At 43.8% G+C, this 17,828-nt stretch overlaps 1 protein-coding gene and 1 long non-coding RNA gene across 8 annotated transcripts in view; one reads left to right on the forward strand and one right to left on the reverse strand.

Annotated features, from left to right (window-relative positions):
* Nucleotides 1-9,392, forward strand: part of LOC137546882 (uncharacterized) — a 68,418-nt gene extending 59,026 nt beyond the window's left edge. The window contains exon 3 of the long non-coding RNA XR_011026394.1: nt 9,321-9,392. This is a non-coding gene — a long non-coding RNA (uncharacterized lncRNA). The remainder of the gene's footprint in view (nt 1-9,320) is intronic.
* The window catches only part of LOC137546880 (cyclic AMP receptor-like protein A), an 836,868-nt gene that overhangs the window by 224,062 nt on the left and 594,978 nt on the right, over nt 1-17,828 (reverse strand). For all 7 annotated transcript variants that reach the window (XM_068269866.1, XM_068269867.1, XM_068269868.1 and 4 more), the window contains one exon: nt 9,302-9,380. In XM_068269866.1, coding sequence (XP_068125967.1) covers nt 9,302-9,380 — 79 coding nt within the window. The remainder of the gene's footprint in view (nt 1-9,301; nt 9,381-17,828) is intronic.

A 17,828-nucleotide genomic window follows, 5' to 3' on the forward strand; every position in this document is an offset into this window, starting at 1 on the left:
TTAGAAAAAGCGCCAAGCTAGCGACCCGCAGATTGTCGCCAGCCTGTTATTTACCTCAGGCTGCGACTCAGCCGCTCCCCACCTCCGGTATAGCGCGGCTCCCCGCCTCTGTCCCTTCCCTCCCCACCTCTGTAAGACGATTGGAAGAAGCTCACAGAGGCGGGGAGGGAAGGGACACAGGCGAGAAGCCACACTATACAGGAGGCAGGGGAGCGGCGGTGAGTTGCAGCCTGAGGTAAATAACAGGCTAGCGACTATCTGTGTGTCGCTAGCCTGGCACACTTTTTTATAATGGGGACAGCAGAGCCTGAAGGGGGGGGGGGGGGGGGCTGGAGGCACACTGAAAGGACAAGGAGGCAGGTGATTGTATACAGGACGTGCCTCTGTGTCCTAATATGATTTCTCAAACCCACCTCGGGTTCTCTTTAAGTAGACCTTAAGCTATGCGGACCTCAGAGACCTCTCTCTAAGATCCTGTTGAGATGTGCTCATTAGAAACTGCCTTTAGGACTTTAAGGCCGGTTTTACGAGTTTGTGGTGCGATGCCCCACAGCATCGCACAAAATCACAAACATATGACCTTGCGGCAGAGTGCGCCGACAGAGTCTTATGCATAGCACCGCCCAAACCACCCCGCATGCCCCTCACCCATTGATGTACTCCCTGCTGGACAGGAAGTACATCACTGGGATTCCCGGGGAGACCCATTGGATTCCGTTGGTCTGTGCATGTGCATCGTAGTGCCGCCGTTAACCTTTTTAAAAGGCACGTGTCGCCCATTGACTTACATTATTTCTGCCACTGCGAAAGTCCGCTAGTAAAGCACTGTTACCCCTGCGTCGGCTCGGTAGCGAATTGGGCACATTCGGCTCTGCTCGGTAAGTGTGCTAATCTCCATTGCCTTGTATTGTCCCTGCGTTATCCTGCAGTAAAACAGGGTGACGCAACACAAATTTTCAACATAAGTGCAAAAGGGGACTCATATTACGTGCTGTTAATCAGTTGAGATATATATAGCCACACCCCCTCAAGGATGTAGATGATTAATATTAATGAGATGAGGAACATGGCTCAACTGACTACGAACATGAGATTTTTTTTATATGCTTTTTATTATGTTGAGATTTTTAGCGTTACATATTTTACCTACTCACTTAATATATGACCAAGGACTTCAGAGTTAAAGTCATTATGGGAAACATACTTTGAATATAACTAACTGCTGTAAAATAGTAGCAGAAAAGTACAAAAAGATCCTCCACTGCCAACATGTGGCATAGTGTAGGCATAAGCCTCACATCAGGTACCTTTCTTGTTAATTCTTCGAATCATCCGAATCCTTGAAAAGATCTGGACTTCCCATCACTATCCTGACACGGCTGTTCTGGACTTCCCATCACTATCCTGGAGCGGCTGTTCTATCAGTGTAGATAAAACGAAAACAGCACACCAAGAGCTGCATAACGTGGCTCAATCTGACTTCCAACTTCAACACCACTATGCGTTAGGGGCACGTTATGCGACATTAACGTCCCCTAAAACGCAACGTCTTGGTGTGAAAGAGGCCTAATAAATACATACAACTTCTGTTTTTATCACTTTAGGTAGACTTAAAGGCAAACCTGTTCCAAAAGTGTACTTACAGATCTAATTTATATAATAGATATAATAGCTAACAACAAAGGACTTTTGTGTTATAAGCTGTAGATATATTTTTTTAAACTCAGCATACAAGATAAGGTTACCCCCAATTAGATGAATAGGCTTTAACAATGCTCTCTTAATACTGGGCAGTGGTGTAGTAATAGGGGATGCAGAGGTTGCAACCACATCGGGACCCTTGGGCATGAGGGAGCCCAAGGGTACCTCCCTCGATCACAGTATTAGCTGTCTATTGGCCCTGTGCTGGCAATAATTACTTTACTATAAATGCTTTGAATAGTGGTAATCATTAACAAACTTTTCCCCAGTCCCTTCTTGCACCTCTGACACTGTGGATGTCTTTGGCAGGTTTTGGTGCACCATATCAATTGTAATGTATAAAGTGCTTGGGGGGCCCAATGTAAAACTTGCACTGGGGCCCATAGCTCCTTAGCTACGCCACTGCTGAATTGATCTCATGCAACCACCATTTATTTCACGCAGCTCCATTTCCTAGATCTAGGATAGTCTTGTGCTTGGTCTGTAGTTTTTGTAAAGGGGCACTTTAGCAAAATGATAAGAAAAATAAATGCTAACAAAAATGTAGCAGTAAATTTATAAGGGTACTAGTAGACCCAAGCTCGTTTAAAAACGGGCTCTAGGTCTTTTTTCTGCCGCACCTGCCCACCTTGCTTGCCCGCTAACCTCTCTCCCTGGTCCTGTCCAGCTGTCCATTACAGTGCACATGCGCAGTACCAAAAAACAGGGACAGGAATTTTATTGTATAAGAGGACAGGAAATCTGTGCTCTAAAACTTGCCTTTCTCATTGTGAAAATAACTTTGACTTCCCCAAAAGGTTTCTCATGATTTCAACTGACATTTTACATTGTTGATTTGTTAATTAAATGAAAAATATGAGTGGTTCCATTGGGCAACAAATGCTTCTCACGCATGAGGCCCTGGGCTGGAGTTTCATCTCTCACAGCAAAAGCTGTTCTAGTTTAATTAAAACTTGTGCCAACTACCAGTCACCATTATTGCAAGTCTGGAGATATTGATGGTAGCTAGTTCTAGTTACTCAGTGAGGCATGACAATCCCAGCACAATATAGGACTCAGGCCTGGCGCCAACCAGTACCATCACCAATATGACACGACTAGAGCTGTGTGAGGAAGAGGGGTCTTCAATACAATGCTCAGCTGTAGATAAAATGGAGAAACATTAGAATCACTGACAGTTTGTGTTTGCTGTAAAAATAAGTAATTGACATCCTCCAATCTGTGGTTCTTAGAGGAAGTTGTGTTTGTAAAAAAGAAAAAAGCCACAAACATATACAGTACATCAGTTCTGCACTGTAATTTCTCCGTTATTAAAATTATCTTTACACTTCAATTTTCAGCCAGCTATTTCCACAACTTACAGTAAGCTCAAAATGCACTTCTTTGCAATGTATTTAGCATTAGTGTTTGGAGCACAGATTGCCCACAGACTTCCACCTTGTTGCACTAGTTAGCTGCACAGATTTGCAGTCACTGTTTCCTATTTTCAACACTTGCAAAAAAAAAAAATTGATCGGCTGCAGATTTTGACACACCCATCTGCCGGTTTAACACTGTTGGCTGCATTTTGTATGCATATACTGTAAATAAAAAAAAAAAAAAAGTGCTGAAATAATGTTTGCCATTAACTACTTATGTCATTCTCGGCATTATATCTACACCCTGCAGGACTTCACTTCCTGCACAGGGGCGTAGATATGCGTCTATTGCCGCGTACAGCTGCCGCGCGCTCCCCCGTGGATACTCATCGACGCCCGTTGCAGGGGATATCAATAAATGGGACCACAGTTCCCATTCATTAATCTAAGTCCACGTGTCAATGATCGCCGGCGTCAATGAGATGCCTGCGTTCATTGTAACTAATGCCACATATACACTTGAGATAAAAGTCTTTGGAAAAGGCAAGATCAGACCAATCTTACCCCCTTCCATGTAGTATGCGAGCCATACTCTACACAGTCTATTCTATTGAGCTGAACTCCCCCATCAGATAAAAATCTTTGCAAGATGATGTACATATGTACATAAAAATGCTGCACAGATGCAACCGATCAGTATCTGCAAAAGATCAGTTCCTGCAAAAGATCTGTTCCTGCAAAATGCATTCATATCTGCAGATCTCATACACGCCTTGTTTAACAGACATTCATCTGCAGATCAGATCCACCAGGATAGATCTTCAGATCTGCAGATGATTGTCTGATCTGCAGATAAATGTCTGTTAAACAAGGTGTGTATGAGATCTGCAGATATAATATAAAAGACACCTGTCCACAGAAGCAATCAATCAGATTCCAAACTAGCCACCATGGCCAAGACCAAAGACCTGTCCCAAGGATGTCAAAGATAAGATTGTACACCTGTACAAGGCTGTACTGGGCTACAAGACTATCACAAAGCAGCCTGGAGTGAGGGTGACAACAATTGACTCAATAATTTGCAAATTAAAGAAACACAAAATAACTGTTAACGGGCCCATACACCTAACGATTTTCTCGCCGATATACAGCAGACTCGATCACTGTGATCGAATCTGCTGTGAAATCGTTGCGCAAACTCAATGTGAGAACGCGGAAAAGCCGCCGCATGTACTGGCTAATTCCGTGTCCAGCGTGATGGTTTGCACGCAGCAGCGTGCAGCTGGTGTGGCTGAGCCTGTAAGTACACACAGGTTTAGAGCTACGCACGTGCAACTGACAGCTTGCTTGTCAGTTGCTGGTTGTCTGCCGTTGCGATCACTACGTGGAAGCATTTAGACCTTAGTCAGATCCAACAGTGTGTTTGAACCAGGAGGACCTGGGAATTCACAATGAGCCAGATTACTTGTGTTATTATTCTGTTATACATCAGACTAATTCCAGGGTGTAGAGACCACGGACCTCACACCCAAGACTAGGGAACTTGTGTTATCATTCTGTTATACATCAGACTAGTTCCAGGGTGTAGATACCACGGACCTCACACCCAAGTCTAGGCATTATTTGATATTTGTTATGACCTATTGCTTTCCTGACTATCCCTCTGCTTTCTGATTCGGTACCACGCATATCTGATATCACGTTGCCAAACCCTGCCTGACTTGGATACCGAATCAGCCTTCTGTCTTTGTACTTTGTCTGTGTGTTGCCGACCTGGCTTGCCCGACCTTGAGAGCTATCTCTCTCCACCTAAGATAGTCTCCAAGATCAGTCAGTGACATCCACCTTCATGTGTCACTCACTCTCTGGTCCTTCCTACCTTCAGCCTGACTCCACCCCTTGGAGAGTCTCAGGCTGCTGGAAGGTTTCTGTACTCTCCATAGCAGTCTCTTCTGTACTGTTTAGGGTCACCTGTTCATCAGGTGGGTTGCTCAAAGTCATACTGTTACACCAAACACTCACCATATATATATATATATATATCTAGAGGTGTCCAGAGGTTAGCACTATATCTGTATTATTGGTGATTCTGCAGATCATCCATAATCAGGTATAGATCTGTATTCTTGGTGATACTGCAGATCACCAATAATCAGATTCTCTCTGCGTGCTGACACTGATCGTTACACGCAAACTATTGATTTCCGTCAAAAATCAATCATTCCCGTCGATCCGTCCATGCGGAAGATTTTGCTAGATCGCCGGCGGGTCGGGAGTGCGCCAATAGCGTCATTCGAATGCCCGACGACCGATGCAATACATTACCTGCTCCGGCCGGCGCAAGTCACCGCTGTCTTCTCCGCTGGGTTCCGGATTCCGGACCGCCTGGCTTCACTTCCTGTCCCGACAGGGAGTTTAAACAGTAGAGCGCCCTCTACTGTTTAAACTTCCTCGGACAGAAAGAAGTGAGGCCAGCCGGTCCGTAACCCGGAACCCAGCGGAGAAGACAGCGGTGACAGCGGGTACTCGCGCCGGCCGGAGCAGGTAATGTATGCGGAGGGGGGGGGGCAGCGGCAGCACTGAAATCGATTCCCACTCTGATTGCAGTAAAGGCAGCCATACGATCCCTCCCTGATCAGATTCGATCAGAGAGGGATCTATCTGTTGGTCGAATCTGATGGAAAATCGACAAGTGTATGGCCACCTTTAATCTCCCTCAGTCTGGAGCTCCATGCAAGAGCTCATCTTGTGGAGTTTCGATGATCATGAGAACAGTGCTGAAGCAGCCCAGAGCTACATATGGGGAACCTGTCAATGATCTCAGGGCACAGTGACTGCCGCGATACTAGTAGAGCAGTCAGCCGGGGACATCCCTTCCTTCCTGCTGGTCACCTCGATCCTCTTCATCCCGGGTCACGTAAGCGCTCCCTCTCTGCACATTGCACTTTTGCAGTTCAGCATCATAATATGCAGGGTATACAGCATTCAACTCTGCTCGGTTTGCACTAGTGGCATTTGTTTATACATGTGCCCTTGTTATATGGTTATGCACTTTATTTATCCATGTGGATACTCATGCACTTTTTTGTATTAACACACATTGGTTGCACTATTTAGCTCACATGAGCACTTTTTGAACCCGGGTTCTTCACTGTGGGAGCTCTTATCTGAGCACCATAAGGTGAAAATATTTTTTCTGATATATTATTTATGCCATCTATTATAGGTGTCATGTTGATCATATTCTATATGAGGTTTACCAGCAGATGTGTTTTTAATTGTTTTTATATATAGTGTGCAATATGTATTTAATAAAATTGTGGTTACTTCTGTTTACATACGTTTGTGGTGCTGCTTTTTGGTCATAAATCCTTCCTTAATGATCTCAGGGCAGCTAAGACCCTAATCACCCCACCAAAAGAATTGGTAAAACATTCAAATCCTGCAGAGCCTGCACGGTCCTCCGCTCAAGACAATACATGTACAGACTTGTCTGCAGTGCAGTTTGCCAACACACATCTGAATGTCTGAATGGTCGAGGAAAATTGGGTGAAAGTGTTGTGGTCTGAGACCAAAATTGAGCACGTGGACACATTAAGCTTTTGGAGTGTTTTTCTGCCAAGGGACCAGACACCTTCACAACATTAAGGTGAGTATTTACCGTTTTTAAAATAAAAAAGTCGGATACTCACCTAAGGAGAGGGAAGGCTCGGTCCTAATGAGCCTTCCCTCTCCTCGCCCGGTCCCACGCAGGATCCCCCGTGGCAGTATTCGACCAGTTCAGTCAAATACTGCCACTTCCGCATGCCGAAGGGAGCTTTCGGGAGCACTCGGGCTCCCGAAGACGGGCCGCTCCACACTACGCATGCGCGAGCGCCCTCTATGACGCACTCGCGTGTGCGTAGTATGGAGTGGCCCGTCTTCGGAAGCCCGAGTGCTCCCGAAGACCTCCGAAGTCCCTGCGGCGGCGGACGCGAACGGGGGAGCCAGCGCAGCACCGAGGGCACCTGGAGAGGGAAGGCTCATTAGGACCAAGCCTTCCCTCTCCTTAGGTGAGTAACTGACTTTTTTATTTTTAAAACGGTAAACACTCACTTTAAGGGGCAATGCACAAAGGCCATGTACTATAAAATTTAGGGAAGCACCTACTTCCCTCAGCCATGGTATTGAAAATGGGTTGACAATGATCCAAAACACATGGCCAGGGCACCAAAAGACTGGCTAAAAAGCACGTTAAGGTCCTGGAGCGGTCTAGCCAGTTTCCAGACCTTTATCCAAACCTTTATCCAATAGAAAATCTGTGGAGGGAGCTGAAGTTTCCAGTTGCCAAACATCAGCCTCAAAACTTTACTGACTTGGAGAGGATCTGCAAAGAGTTGTGGGACAAAATCCCACCTGAGATGTGTGCAAACCTGATGGCCAAATACAAGAAGCAACTGACCTCTGTATTTGCCAACAAGAGTTTTACCACTGAGTACCAAGTCACCTTTTGAAAGGGTATTAAATCAGGGCTGTGGAGTCGGTACAAAAATCTTCCGACTCCAACTCTGACTCCTCAATTTATGAAACCACGACTCAGACTCAGACTCCGGGTGCCCAAAATTGCCCCCGACTCCTCGACTCCAACTCTCCACAGCCCTGTATTAAATTCTTATTTCATTCATTACAATGCACATCAAGCTCTGACTTTGGGGAACTGGGTTGTTGAGGATTCTTTTGTTAATCTGTCTCTTACAGTTACAATAAACCTACCTTTACAATTATAGACTGGTCATTAGAGGTCAAATGAGCAAGATCAGCAGGGGATCAAATGCTTCTATCCTCACTGTATACATCTCTAACATATTATTACATGATAGCACTTTACAAAGTACATTGAACAATTCACATTATTCACTGTATATTGGTGGTGCTTACAATCTAGGCTTTATTACAATGCAACAGTCACAATAAGACACTGCAAATCTGATTTGCGATTCAGATTTGCAATTCCAATTTTCCCTGGATGCTATCAAAAGAAAATTGCAGAAAAAACGCAGCATGCAGTAACAATTAAAAATCGGAATCGCATGTAAAATCACGTCAAAATCGCAAATCGGAATCGCATGTAGTGTGCAGGAGGCCTAGGCACAAATCTTTCAATGTAAAGCAGACTTGTGAAAATATTTTACATGCAGCTATTTTATAACTGCTACATGCCTTGCTTCTGCTGGAACTGCCAGCAATACTGACTAGCTGCTATTTCTTTCTAACAACAGCAGAAACTAGTTCTAGCAACTCAGTCACCCATATAACATGGTCTTAAGTGTCATTTCATGTCTATATTTCTTATCATGAGCCAGTTAGGACTAAGGCACAAGGGTGACTGATTTATATACACACATAATATGTAAATGCACTATATTTTTTACTTTCTATGTGACTGTCACTTACAGTAGGTATTCTAATCTACCAACTCTAAACCTCTTGCCAACAGGTTTTGGACTATTCTTTTTCCTCATGTGGGGTTATGACATTTCTTTTATTTTCACAGGCACTCCTTAATTGGCAATGGCACAGTACAACTACCAGAACAGTGTGCAGCGAGTAGGCTGGCATGTTTGTACAGGTCCTTTCCTGTGAGTGTTAAGAAATAATTAAAAGAAATTCTGAGAATTCCCCATGAGAGGATGGGCTAATCCAAAACTTGTCAGTAAAAGGTTAGAGTTTCCAGATTGTATAGATTGTAATAACTACTGTAGGTGACAGCAACAAAGGAAGTGAAACAATTGTATTTACTGTACTCTAAGGAAGTGTATGTATTTGTACATAGGGAGATACCAGTGATAGTAACTAGTGGCCAGAACTAGGAACTATTTGCTATGATTAGCAGCTGTACTTGTTAGCACAAGTCAGTTATGGTCAAGCCGCATGGGTGAGGTAGTTGCAGTAAGTAAAAGCTGTGACTAGTCTTCAATACATTTTAATACAGTTACTAGTCATGACGGCTAGTTGCAGCAACTAGTTGCAATGACTAGTTGCTGTGACTAGTTGCCTATGTGATGAGGAACTTTTTCAACAAGTATAAACATTTGGGAAGTCATTTAATTACTGTATTTTTCACATTAAGCAGTTGCTTATAACTATAATGTAAATACATGTAACTAAATGGATACACTGTATGTAATGAGATGAATGACTATTATTACCGAGAAAATGAGATCATCATAATGCTGAAATAACAAAAAATGCTATTACTTTACCCTTTGCTTTGCCACATAGATTATGCGAAGGTAACAGAGCATCATAACGAATATCAGGCTGAACAATGGGATGTACCATCTGAAATGAAGAAGAATAGAGGTTTTCTTTTATAACCTTGATAGTGATAGAAAATGGAGGTGTAATACAATGGACAGCGTTGTGCCATCAAATCTGCAGAATATTTTGTCATTTATAATAAAGCAATGAATTCATATCCATTAACCCTTGAAATGCTTTCAGGAGAGGTGACCTTTCATAATCTGATAACAATGCAGTGTGAGTGGCAGTACACTGAATCTCACTTTCACCAATCAGCTTCACAATGCTTGTTTCTTTTCAGACAGCAGTTAGTTATTTCTTTGACTGGAAGAGACAGGTATTAACACACAGGGTGATAGAAGGCTATTGTGATGCATTATCAGTGGTATATGCAGTACAGGAAGAAAATCTTTGCCCAAGTCTGCAGGTGTCAGGCCTGCATGGATCGAAATCCTTTATCCTTCACATATTCCGTCATCTTCAGTCCTGGAGGCATTACCATAGGATGTGAGAAGAGAATCTCAACTTCCCTAATGTATTCAGAATCTCCCTGAGGACTGGTACCCACTACAAAGCACTATCACAATCGCTAGCGATTTGTGGTAGTGCTTTGCAATCGATTTTGGGAGCGCTCTAGTGGAAGCTGTCACACCCATTTACATTGGCAGAGCGTTTAGCGAAATTGCTAGCGATTGAAAGCAATCTCTAAACGCTCAAAAAACGCTCTAGTGGGCCCCAGCCCTCATTCTTGTCCTTGTACGCTGTACTGTCAGTGAGCATGTGTGGTCTTATTTTGGATGCTCTGCTGACATAGTACCAGCCTCCTTTAGCACATGATTGTGATTTCTGAGTTTATGAGTCAGTCAAAGAGAAGACTATATAAACTATGACTGCACACAGGCTTCAAATCCTCCTGACATCAATTTCACTTTATTTTCAACTACTGTGGTGCTTTAAAGGTAACCTGAAGTTAGAGGAATATGGAGGCTGCCATCTTCATCTGCTAATAACCAATGGCAGTTGCCTGGCTTCTGGTTTGATGCTCTACCTCTAATACTATAAGTCACTGGCCCAGAATGAGCATGCAGGTCATCTGCTTTAACTCTGGGCTGGTGCACACCGGAGCGGTTCTGGATCGTTTTTTAAAACTCTTGCAGGGGGAAAACCACTTGGCTAATGAAAGTGAATGGGATGGTGCACACCAGAGCGGTTAGTTTTTTCCACAAATGCAAACTCAGGGGCTGCAGCAATTTTTAGATTTCTGAGGAATTTCGGCTTCAATGTTAAAGGATATCCGAAGTGATATGTGACATGAGATAGACCTGTGTATGTACAGTGCCTAGCACACAAATAACTATGCTGTGTTCTTTTTTTTTTCTTTCTCTGCCTGAAAGAGTTAAATATCAGGTATGTAAGTGGCTGAGTCCTGACTCAGACAGGAAGTGACTACAGTGTGACCCTCACTGATAAGAAATTCCCCTTTTTATCTATTTCTTGCTCTCAGAAGCCATTTTCTGCTAGGAAAGTGTTTTATAGTTGGGATTTCTTATCAGTGAGGGTCACACTGTAGTCACTTCCAGTCTGGAGTCAGGACAGAGTCAGCCACTTACATACCTGATATTTAACTCTTTCAGGCAGAGAAAGGAAAAAAAAGGAACACAGCATAGTTATTTGTGTGCCTGGCACTGTATATACACATGTCTATCTCATCATGTCACATGTCACTTTGGGTATCCTTAAGTATAGGAAAGTGGAAAACCGCTCTGAAAAATGCTAGATCAGAGAAGTTTTCCAGACGTTTTGTTACAGAAGCTGTTCAGTAACAGCTTTTACTGTAACAATATTTGTAATCTGCTACACAAACGCTCCAAAAAACACTAGGCATGTTAAGAAAACGTCTCTATACATGCCTAGAATCGCTCTGAAATCTGCTTCAAAAACCTCAAGCATTTTGCAGATCTGATAGAGGTTTTTGGTGTGCACAGGGCCTAAGTCGGGCTCGACTGGTTGCATGCTTGTTGCAGGTGTGTGACTCAGCTAAAGCCTAAAGCTCAGGCTGACAGGCAGAGAAATTGTTTGTTTTTTGTTTTTTTTTAAATAAGGAATTGATAGCCTCCGTATTCCTATCACTTCAGGTTCCCTTTAATATAAATTCAACATTCAGGTGCTTCAAAGCTATAAGGAAAGATACATACATATACCATATATAGATAGAGGGCTGAGCACTCTTATTATTATCGATTTATAAAGCGCCAGCATAGTTTGTGGCCCTGTACAAAGTAAGAAACAAACAAGGGGTACAAAATAATATAGACAGTGGAATACACTACTATACAAAATACAGCCGGCCGTTCACTCACCACTTCCTGTTCTCTGCATGTCGCATGATTACACAGGATGTGCAGAGAGGGCAGGCAGTGAGCTGTCGGCTGATTACTAGAATGGGCAGAGAGGCATCGGGAGCTGGAGAGATTATATCACTTATGCCACACGCTGCCTTCTGCAATTGGGGGAGACGAAGGAGGGGGCCCCATGGTGAGGGTGGGAGGAATGAAATCGGGGCCCCCCTGGTGAGTGCAAGGTAGGAGGAAGCAGCAAAGCAGCAACCTGGAGGGTATTTATAAAACACGGACACCTTCTACAGCACTTTATAGACTTAATAATTATGTAATTAACTGGCTTTCAGAAGAGCTCACAATCTAACCCCTACCATAATCTAAAACCAATTTTGGGATACTAGTTAACTTATCATGTATTTTAGAATGTGGGGGTAACTACAGCACCCAAAAAAGCATATTTAAGCACATGCAGCAAGCAAAATCTCCATCCAGAATAGTCTCCTGGGGAGGTATGCCCTAAGCATGTGGGGGCGTAGAGTATGTGCTGGAAGCATGTCCATAAATTATAATGACCTCTCTGTTTCATTGACCTGGGACAATCTTCTGCTGTCTGATAAAATACACGTCATTATCAAATACAAACATAAGGTGCCTCATTCACACTTCCAAACGCAGATGGGCGTGTGTTCGGAACAGTGTGATAGTGCTTCGCACTGCTGTGCAGCGCATGTAGTGTGAAGATCAGATAGTCCATGCCAGTGTTTCTCAAACCTGTCCTCGTGACAGGTGGGGTAATTTGTCCCAGCCAGGTGGATTCCATGTAGCTGACACACTAATTACTACACCTGTGCATAGCTGAGGATGCCTGCAAAACATTAACCATTGGGGAGTGACGGGGACAGGTTTGAGAAACACTGGTCTAGGCACTTCTGATGGTCTTGTGTGTCTGCCACTATACGCTTTTCCGAAATGCGCCTGACAACGCGTATAATGTAAATGAGGCCTTACTGCCTTAAATACAAAATGAGGTAGTGTACATTTTGAATGCTGCAAGACAAGTTTATCAAGACCATCCTCTTTGAGCACTATATCAAAGGTTTATATGACATACGCTAAGAGAAAATCATTCAAGCACCACACCAACTGCACACCCTCATCACTGCAACAGTCTATAATACATGCAATATTGCCTAATAAGGATTACCAAAAGTCATATAAATGCATTGCACCATATTAAATGCCACATGTGATCATATACAGGATCTTCTCAAAAAAATTAGCATATTGTGATAAAGTTCATTATTTTCTGTAATGTACTGATAAACATTAGACTTTCATATATTTTAGATTCAAATACACACAACTGAAGTAGTTCAAGCCTTTTATTGTTTTAATATTGATTTTGGCATACAGCTCATGAAAACCCAAAATTCCTATCTCAAAAAATTAGCATATTTCATCCGACCAATAAAAGAAAAGTGTTTTTAAAACAAAAGTCAACCTTCAAATATGTTCGGTTATGCACTCAATACTTGGTCGGGAAACCTTTAGCAGAAATGACTGCTTCAATGCGGCGTGGCATGGAGGCACGTTGGGTCTTGCGTCTCTCAACTTTCTCTTCACAATATCCCACAGATTCTCTATGGGGTTCAGGTCAGGAGAGTTGGCAGGCCAATTGAGCACAGTAATACCATGGTCAGTAAACCATTTACCAGTGGTTTTGGCACTGTGAGCAGGTGCCAGGTCGTGCTGAAAAATGAAATCTTCATCTCCATAAAGCTTTTCAGCAGTGCCAAAACCACTGGTAAATGGTTTACTGACCATGGTATTACTGCGCTCAATTGGCCTGCCAACTCTCCTGACCTAAACCCCATAGAGAATATGTGGGATATTGTGAAGAGAAAGTTGAGACGCAAGACCCAACACTCTGGGTGAGCTTAAGGCTGCTATCAAAGCATCCTGGGCCTCCATAACACCTGAGCAGTGCCACAGGCTGATTGCCTCCATGCCACGCCGCATTGAAGCAGTAATTTCTGCAAAAAGATTCCCGACCAAGTATTGAGTGCATAACTGAACATAATTATTTGAAGGTTGACTTGTTTTGCTTTAAAAACTTTTCTTTTATTGGTCGGATGAAATATATGCTAATTTTTTGAGATAGGAAATTTGGGTTTTTCATGAGCTGTATGCCAAAATCATCAATATTAAAACAATAAAAGGCTTGAACTACTTCAGTTGTGTGTAATGAATCTAAAATATAAAGTCTAAAGTTTATCAGTACATTACAGAAAATAATGAACTTTATCACAATATGCTAATTTTTTAGAAGATTCTGTAGTTTGCTTGGATTTCTATTGCACAAGCATACACATCGTTCCAAATTATAAGAAAATTATATTTTTCTCTGATTTTCGTAGTTGACGCAAGAAGCAGACAGTATTTTTGAGCCAACCACCAATAGAGTATAATGCAAATGTTACTGAACAAACGTAATGATAATGGTATAAAATGCACTGTTCCAAATCATAATGCACAACAGAGTTTCATAAACATCTCATAGGTTGTAAAGAACTCAAAAATGGTAATTTGATGAATTTTAGCATTAGAGGGTCATATTTACTAAAACCAAAATCTTTTTCAATCAAAAAAATCTTAACATAAGACCCCTTATTTGATAGCAGCTTCACAATAATTCCATCCATTGAACTTGTGAGGTTTTTTAGGATAGTTTCTGAATTTATTTGTCAGAATAATCACCCAGAGATGCTGTTTGGATGTAAACTGCTTCCTACCCTCATAGGGTTGCCACCCAGCTGGTATCTGGCTGGCCTGGCCGGAAAAAAACACTTAAAAGCCGGCGCCGGTATAAAAGTTTTTTACCGTCACGTCATCTGCTGGTACAATTAGCCCCAGCAGGCTCCCAGCTGTGCAACCTGGAGACAGATCTTCCTCCTCTGGGGAAGAAGGGGGAGCCCAGCCGAGAGAGAGTCTGTGAGCTCACTGGTCTTCCCTGAGCAGCGTGTGTCCCTCTGAATTGTCCTCCTGGCCTGAATACACGAGTCAGCTGCTCAGCTCACAGTCACAGGCTCACACTACACTGTGTGGAGGGAGAAACAAACAGATAGAGGAACAGAAGAGTTCAGCTGAGAAGGCAGAGACATGTCTTTAGCAGTGCCAGCACATAATTCATGTGCTGCTGGAATATGTAGGAGAGGACTGGTCTGACTCGTGGTGTGTGCAGTGAAAAACAGCAATGAGCCAGCCCAGCCCCCCAGGCAGCAGCCAGCAGTATCAAGAGAGGAGAGCGGCCCCCCAGATGACTTCTCAGAGCTGTAGTGCTACTGTGTAAAGGCAAGGAAGTAGGACACACACACACACACACACACACACACACACACACACACACACACACACACACACACACACACACACACACACACACACACACACACACACACACACACACACACACACACACACGTTCTGCGCCTGCGCAATCCGCTCCAGCCCACGTGTCGGTGATTGACAGCGCCGATTGCACAGGCGCAGTACAGAGCGGCCTCCAGGTCGCTCTGACGTCATCGCCGGGGACGGAGTCGGAGCTCCGGCGAACGGCTGCGGGCAGAGCTGTGGCGAGGGAGGTCCTGGGAGCTTGGGGCTGGAGGAAGCCCCCGGTAAGTACCACTCATTTTACGATCTTTACGCTGATGACTCCTTTAAAGGGGAATTAAAGTAAGAGGTATACGGAGGCTGCCATATTTATTTCCTTTTAATCAATACCAGTTGCCTGGCGGCCCTGCTGGTTCATTTCTCTTCAGTAGTATCTGAATAACACCAGAAACAAGCATGCAGCTAGTCTTGTCAGATCTGACTTTAAAGTCTGAAACACCTGATCTGCTGCATGCTTGTTCAGGGGCTATGGTTAATAGCAGGCATGCTCAAATTCGGCTTCGGGAGATATCCGGATATCTCCCAGTAATTCTGTGCGGGCTGGGCGGGGGGGGGGGGGGTCAAGCTTACCTCTCTGACATCTTCTTTGGTCGTCCCTCGGCGCCTCCCACGATGCGCTCCAAGCGGCGGTCATCTGATTACAAACACTTCCTCCCTGGTTGAAGGAGGAAGTGTTTGTAATCACTTGACGCGCATGGAGCGCATCGTGGGAGTCGCCGAGGGATGACCGAAGAAGACGTCAGAGAGGTAAGCTTAACCCCCCTCCCCCCCCCCCCCCCCCCCTGCCCAGCCCGCACAGCATTACTGGGAGATATCCGGATAGCAAAAATCCGGATATCTCCCAAAGCCGAATTTGAGCATGCCTGGTTAATAGTATTAGAGGCAGAGGATCAGCAGGGCTGCCAAGCAACTGGTATTTATTAAAAGGAACTAAATATGGCAGCCTCCGTGTACCTCTTACTTCAGTTCCCCTTTAAGGACCAGACACTTTTTTTTCCATTCAGACCACTGCAGCTTTAACGGTTTATTGCTCGGTCATACAACCTACTATCTAAATGAATTTTACCTCCTTTTCTTGTCACTAATACAGCTTTCTTTTGGTGCTATTTGATTACTGCTGTGATTTTTAGTTTTTATTATATGCATCAAAAAATACAGGAATTTTCTCCAAAAAATGCTTTTTTTAGCTTTCTGTGCTGACATTTTTCAAATAAAATAAAATGTTTGTCTAAATTTATTGTGCTACATGTCTTTGATCAATAGACACTTATTGGATTTTTTTTTTTTTTTTGGGGGGGTAAAAGTTATAGCGTTTACAAACTATGGTGCAAAAATTGAATTTCCCCAGTTTAAAGCATCTCTGACTTTTCTGAGCACCTGTCATGTTTCATGAGGTGCTAGAATTCCAGGATAGTATAAATACCCCCCAAATGACCCCATTGTGGAAAGAAGACATTCCAAAGTATTCACTAAGGGCTGGTGCACACCGAGCGGCTTTTTGGGCGTTTTCAGATCCGCTTGCGGCTGCGGATCTGCTTGGTCAATGTATCTCAATGGGGTGGTGCACACCAGAGCGGCAGGAGTTTTGCAGAAACGAAAAATGCCTGGGTGAGGCATTTTTTTGGATTTCGGATGCGTTTCTGCCTCAATGTTAAGTATAGGAAAAACGCAAACCGCTCTGAAAAACGGCACTTCAGAGCGGTTTTGCCGGCGGTTTTGTTACAGAAGCTGTTCAGTAACAGCTTTACTGTAACAATATATGAAATCTACTATACTGAAAACCGCAGCAGCAATCCGCAAAACGCTAGCAAAACGCCATAGAAAAATAAAAAAAAGCGTTTAAAAATCTGCTAGCATTTTGCGGATCTGCTAGCGGTTTTTGGTGTGCACCAGCCCTAAGAGGCATGGTGAGTTCATAGAAGATTTTATTTTTTGGCACAAGTTAGCAGAAAATGACACTTGTGCCAAAAAATAAAACTAAAAAAAGAGTTTCCATTTCTGCTAACTTGTGACAAAAAAAATAATGAAATCTGCCACGGACTCACCATGCCCCTCTCTGAATACTTTGGGGTGTCTACTTTCCAAAATGGGGTAATTTGTGTAGTGTGTTTACTGACCTGGCATTTGGAGAGTGCTAAATTGTAAGCATCCTTGTAAAGCCTAAGGCTGGTTTCACAGTGGGACGTTACAGGCGCACGTTAGAGCAGCCTGTAACGCATCCCACCGCACAGCAATAAAAAATCAATGGGCTGTTCACAGTGCCCACGTTGCGTTACTTAGTAACGCTGCGCCATAAGACAACGTACTGCATGCAGTACTTTATAAGCGGCAGAGCTGCGTTACACTGCTTGCACATGCTCAGTAATGTTGGGGAGGAGCGGATAGCGGGCAGGCACATGGCTAATTAATATTCACTGCACTCAGTGACGTGCAGTGTTTACTTCCTGGAGCGGCCGCTCTGTGCGGCGATTGGCCGGGCGGAACCACGTGATGCCGCATGCGTCCAAGAGTGCGCATCACGGACGCCAGAGTGAGCTGCACAACGCGGCTCACTCTGACGTCCACATCAGAGAGCACCAGGCGTTGCGTTAGGGGCACGTTATGCGACCATAACGTCCCCTAAAACGCAACGTCCCACTGTGAAACCAGCCTAAAGGTACTCATAGGACTTTGGGCCCCTTAGCGCACCTAGGCTGCA

This window comes from Hyperolius riggenbachi, chromosome 2 (assembly GCF_040937935.1).
Source record: "Hyperolius riggenbachi isolate aHypRig1 chromosome 2, aHypRig1.pri, whole genome shotgun sequence".
Taxonomy (NCBI): domain Eukaryota; kingdom Metazoa; phylum Chordata; class Amphibia; order Anura; family Hyperoliidae; genus Hyperolius; species Hyperolius riggenbachi.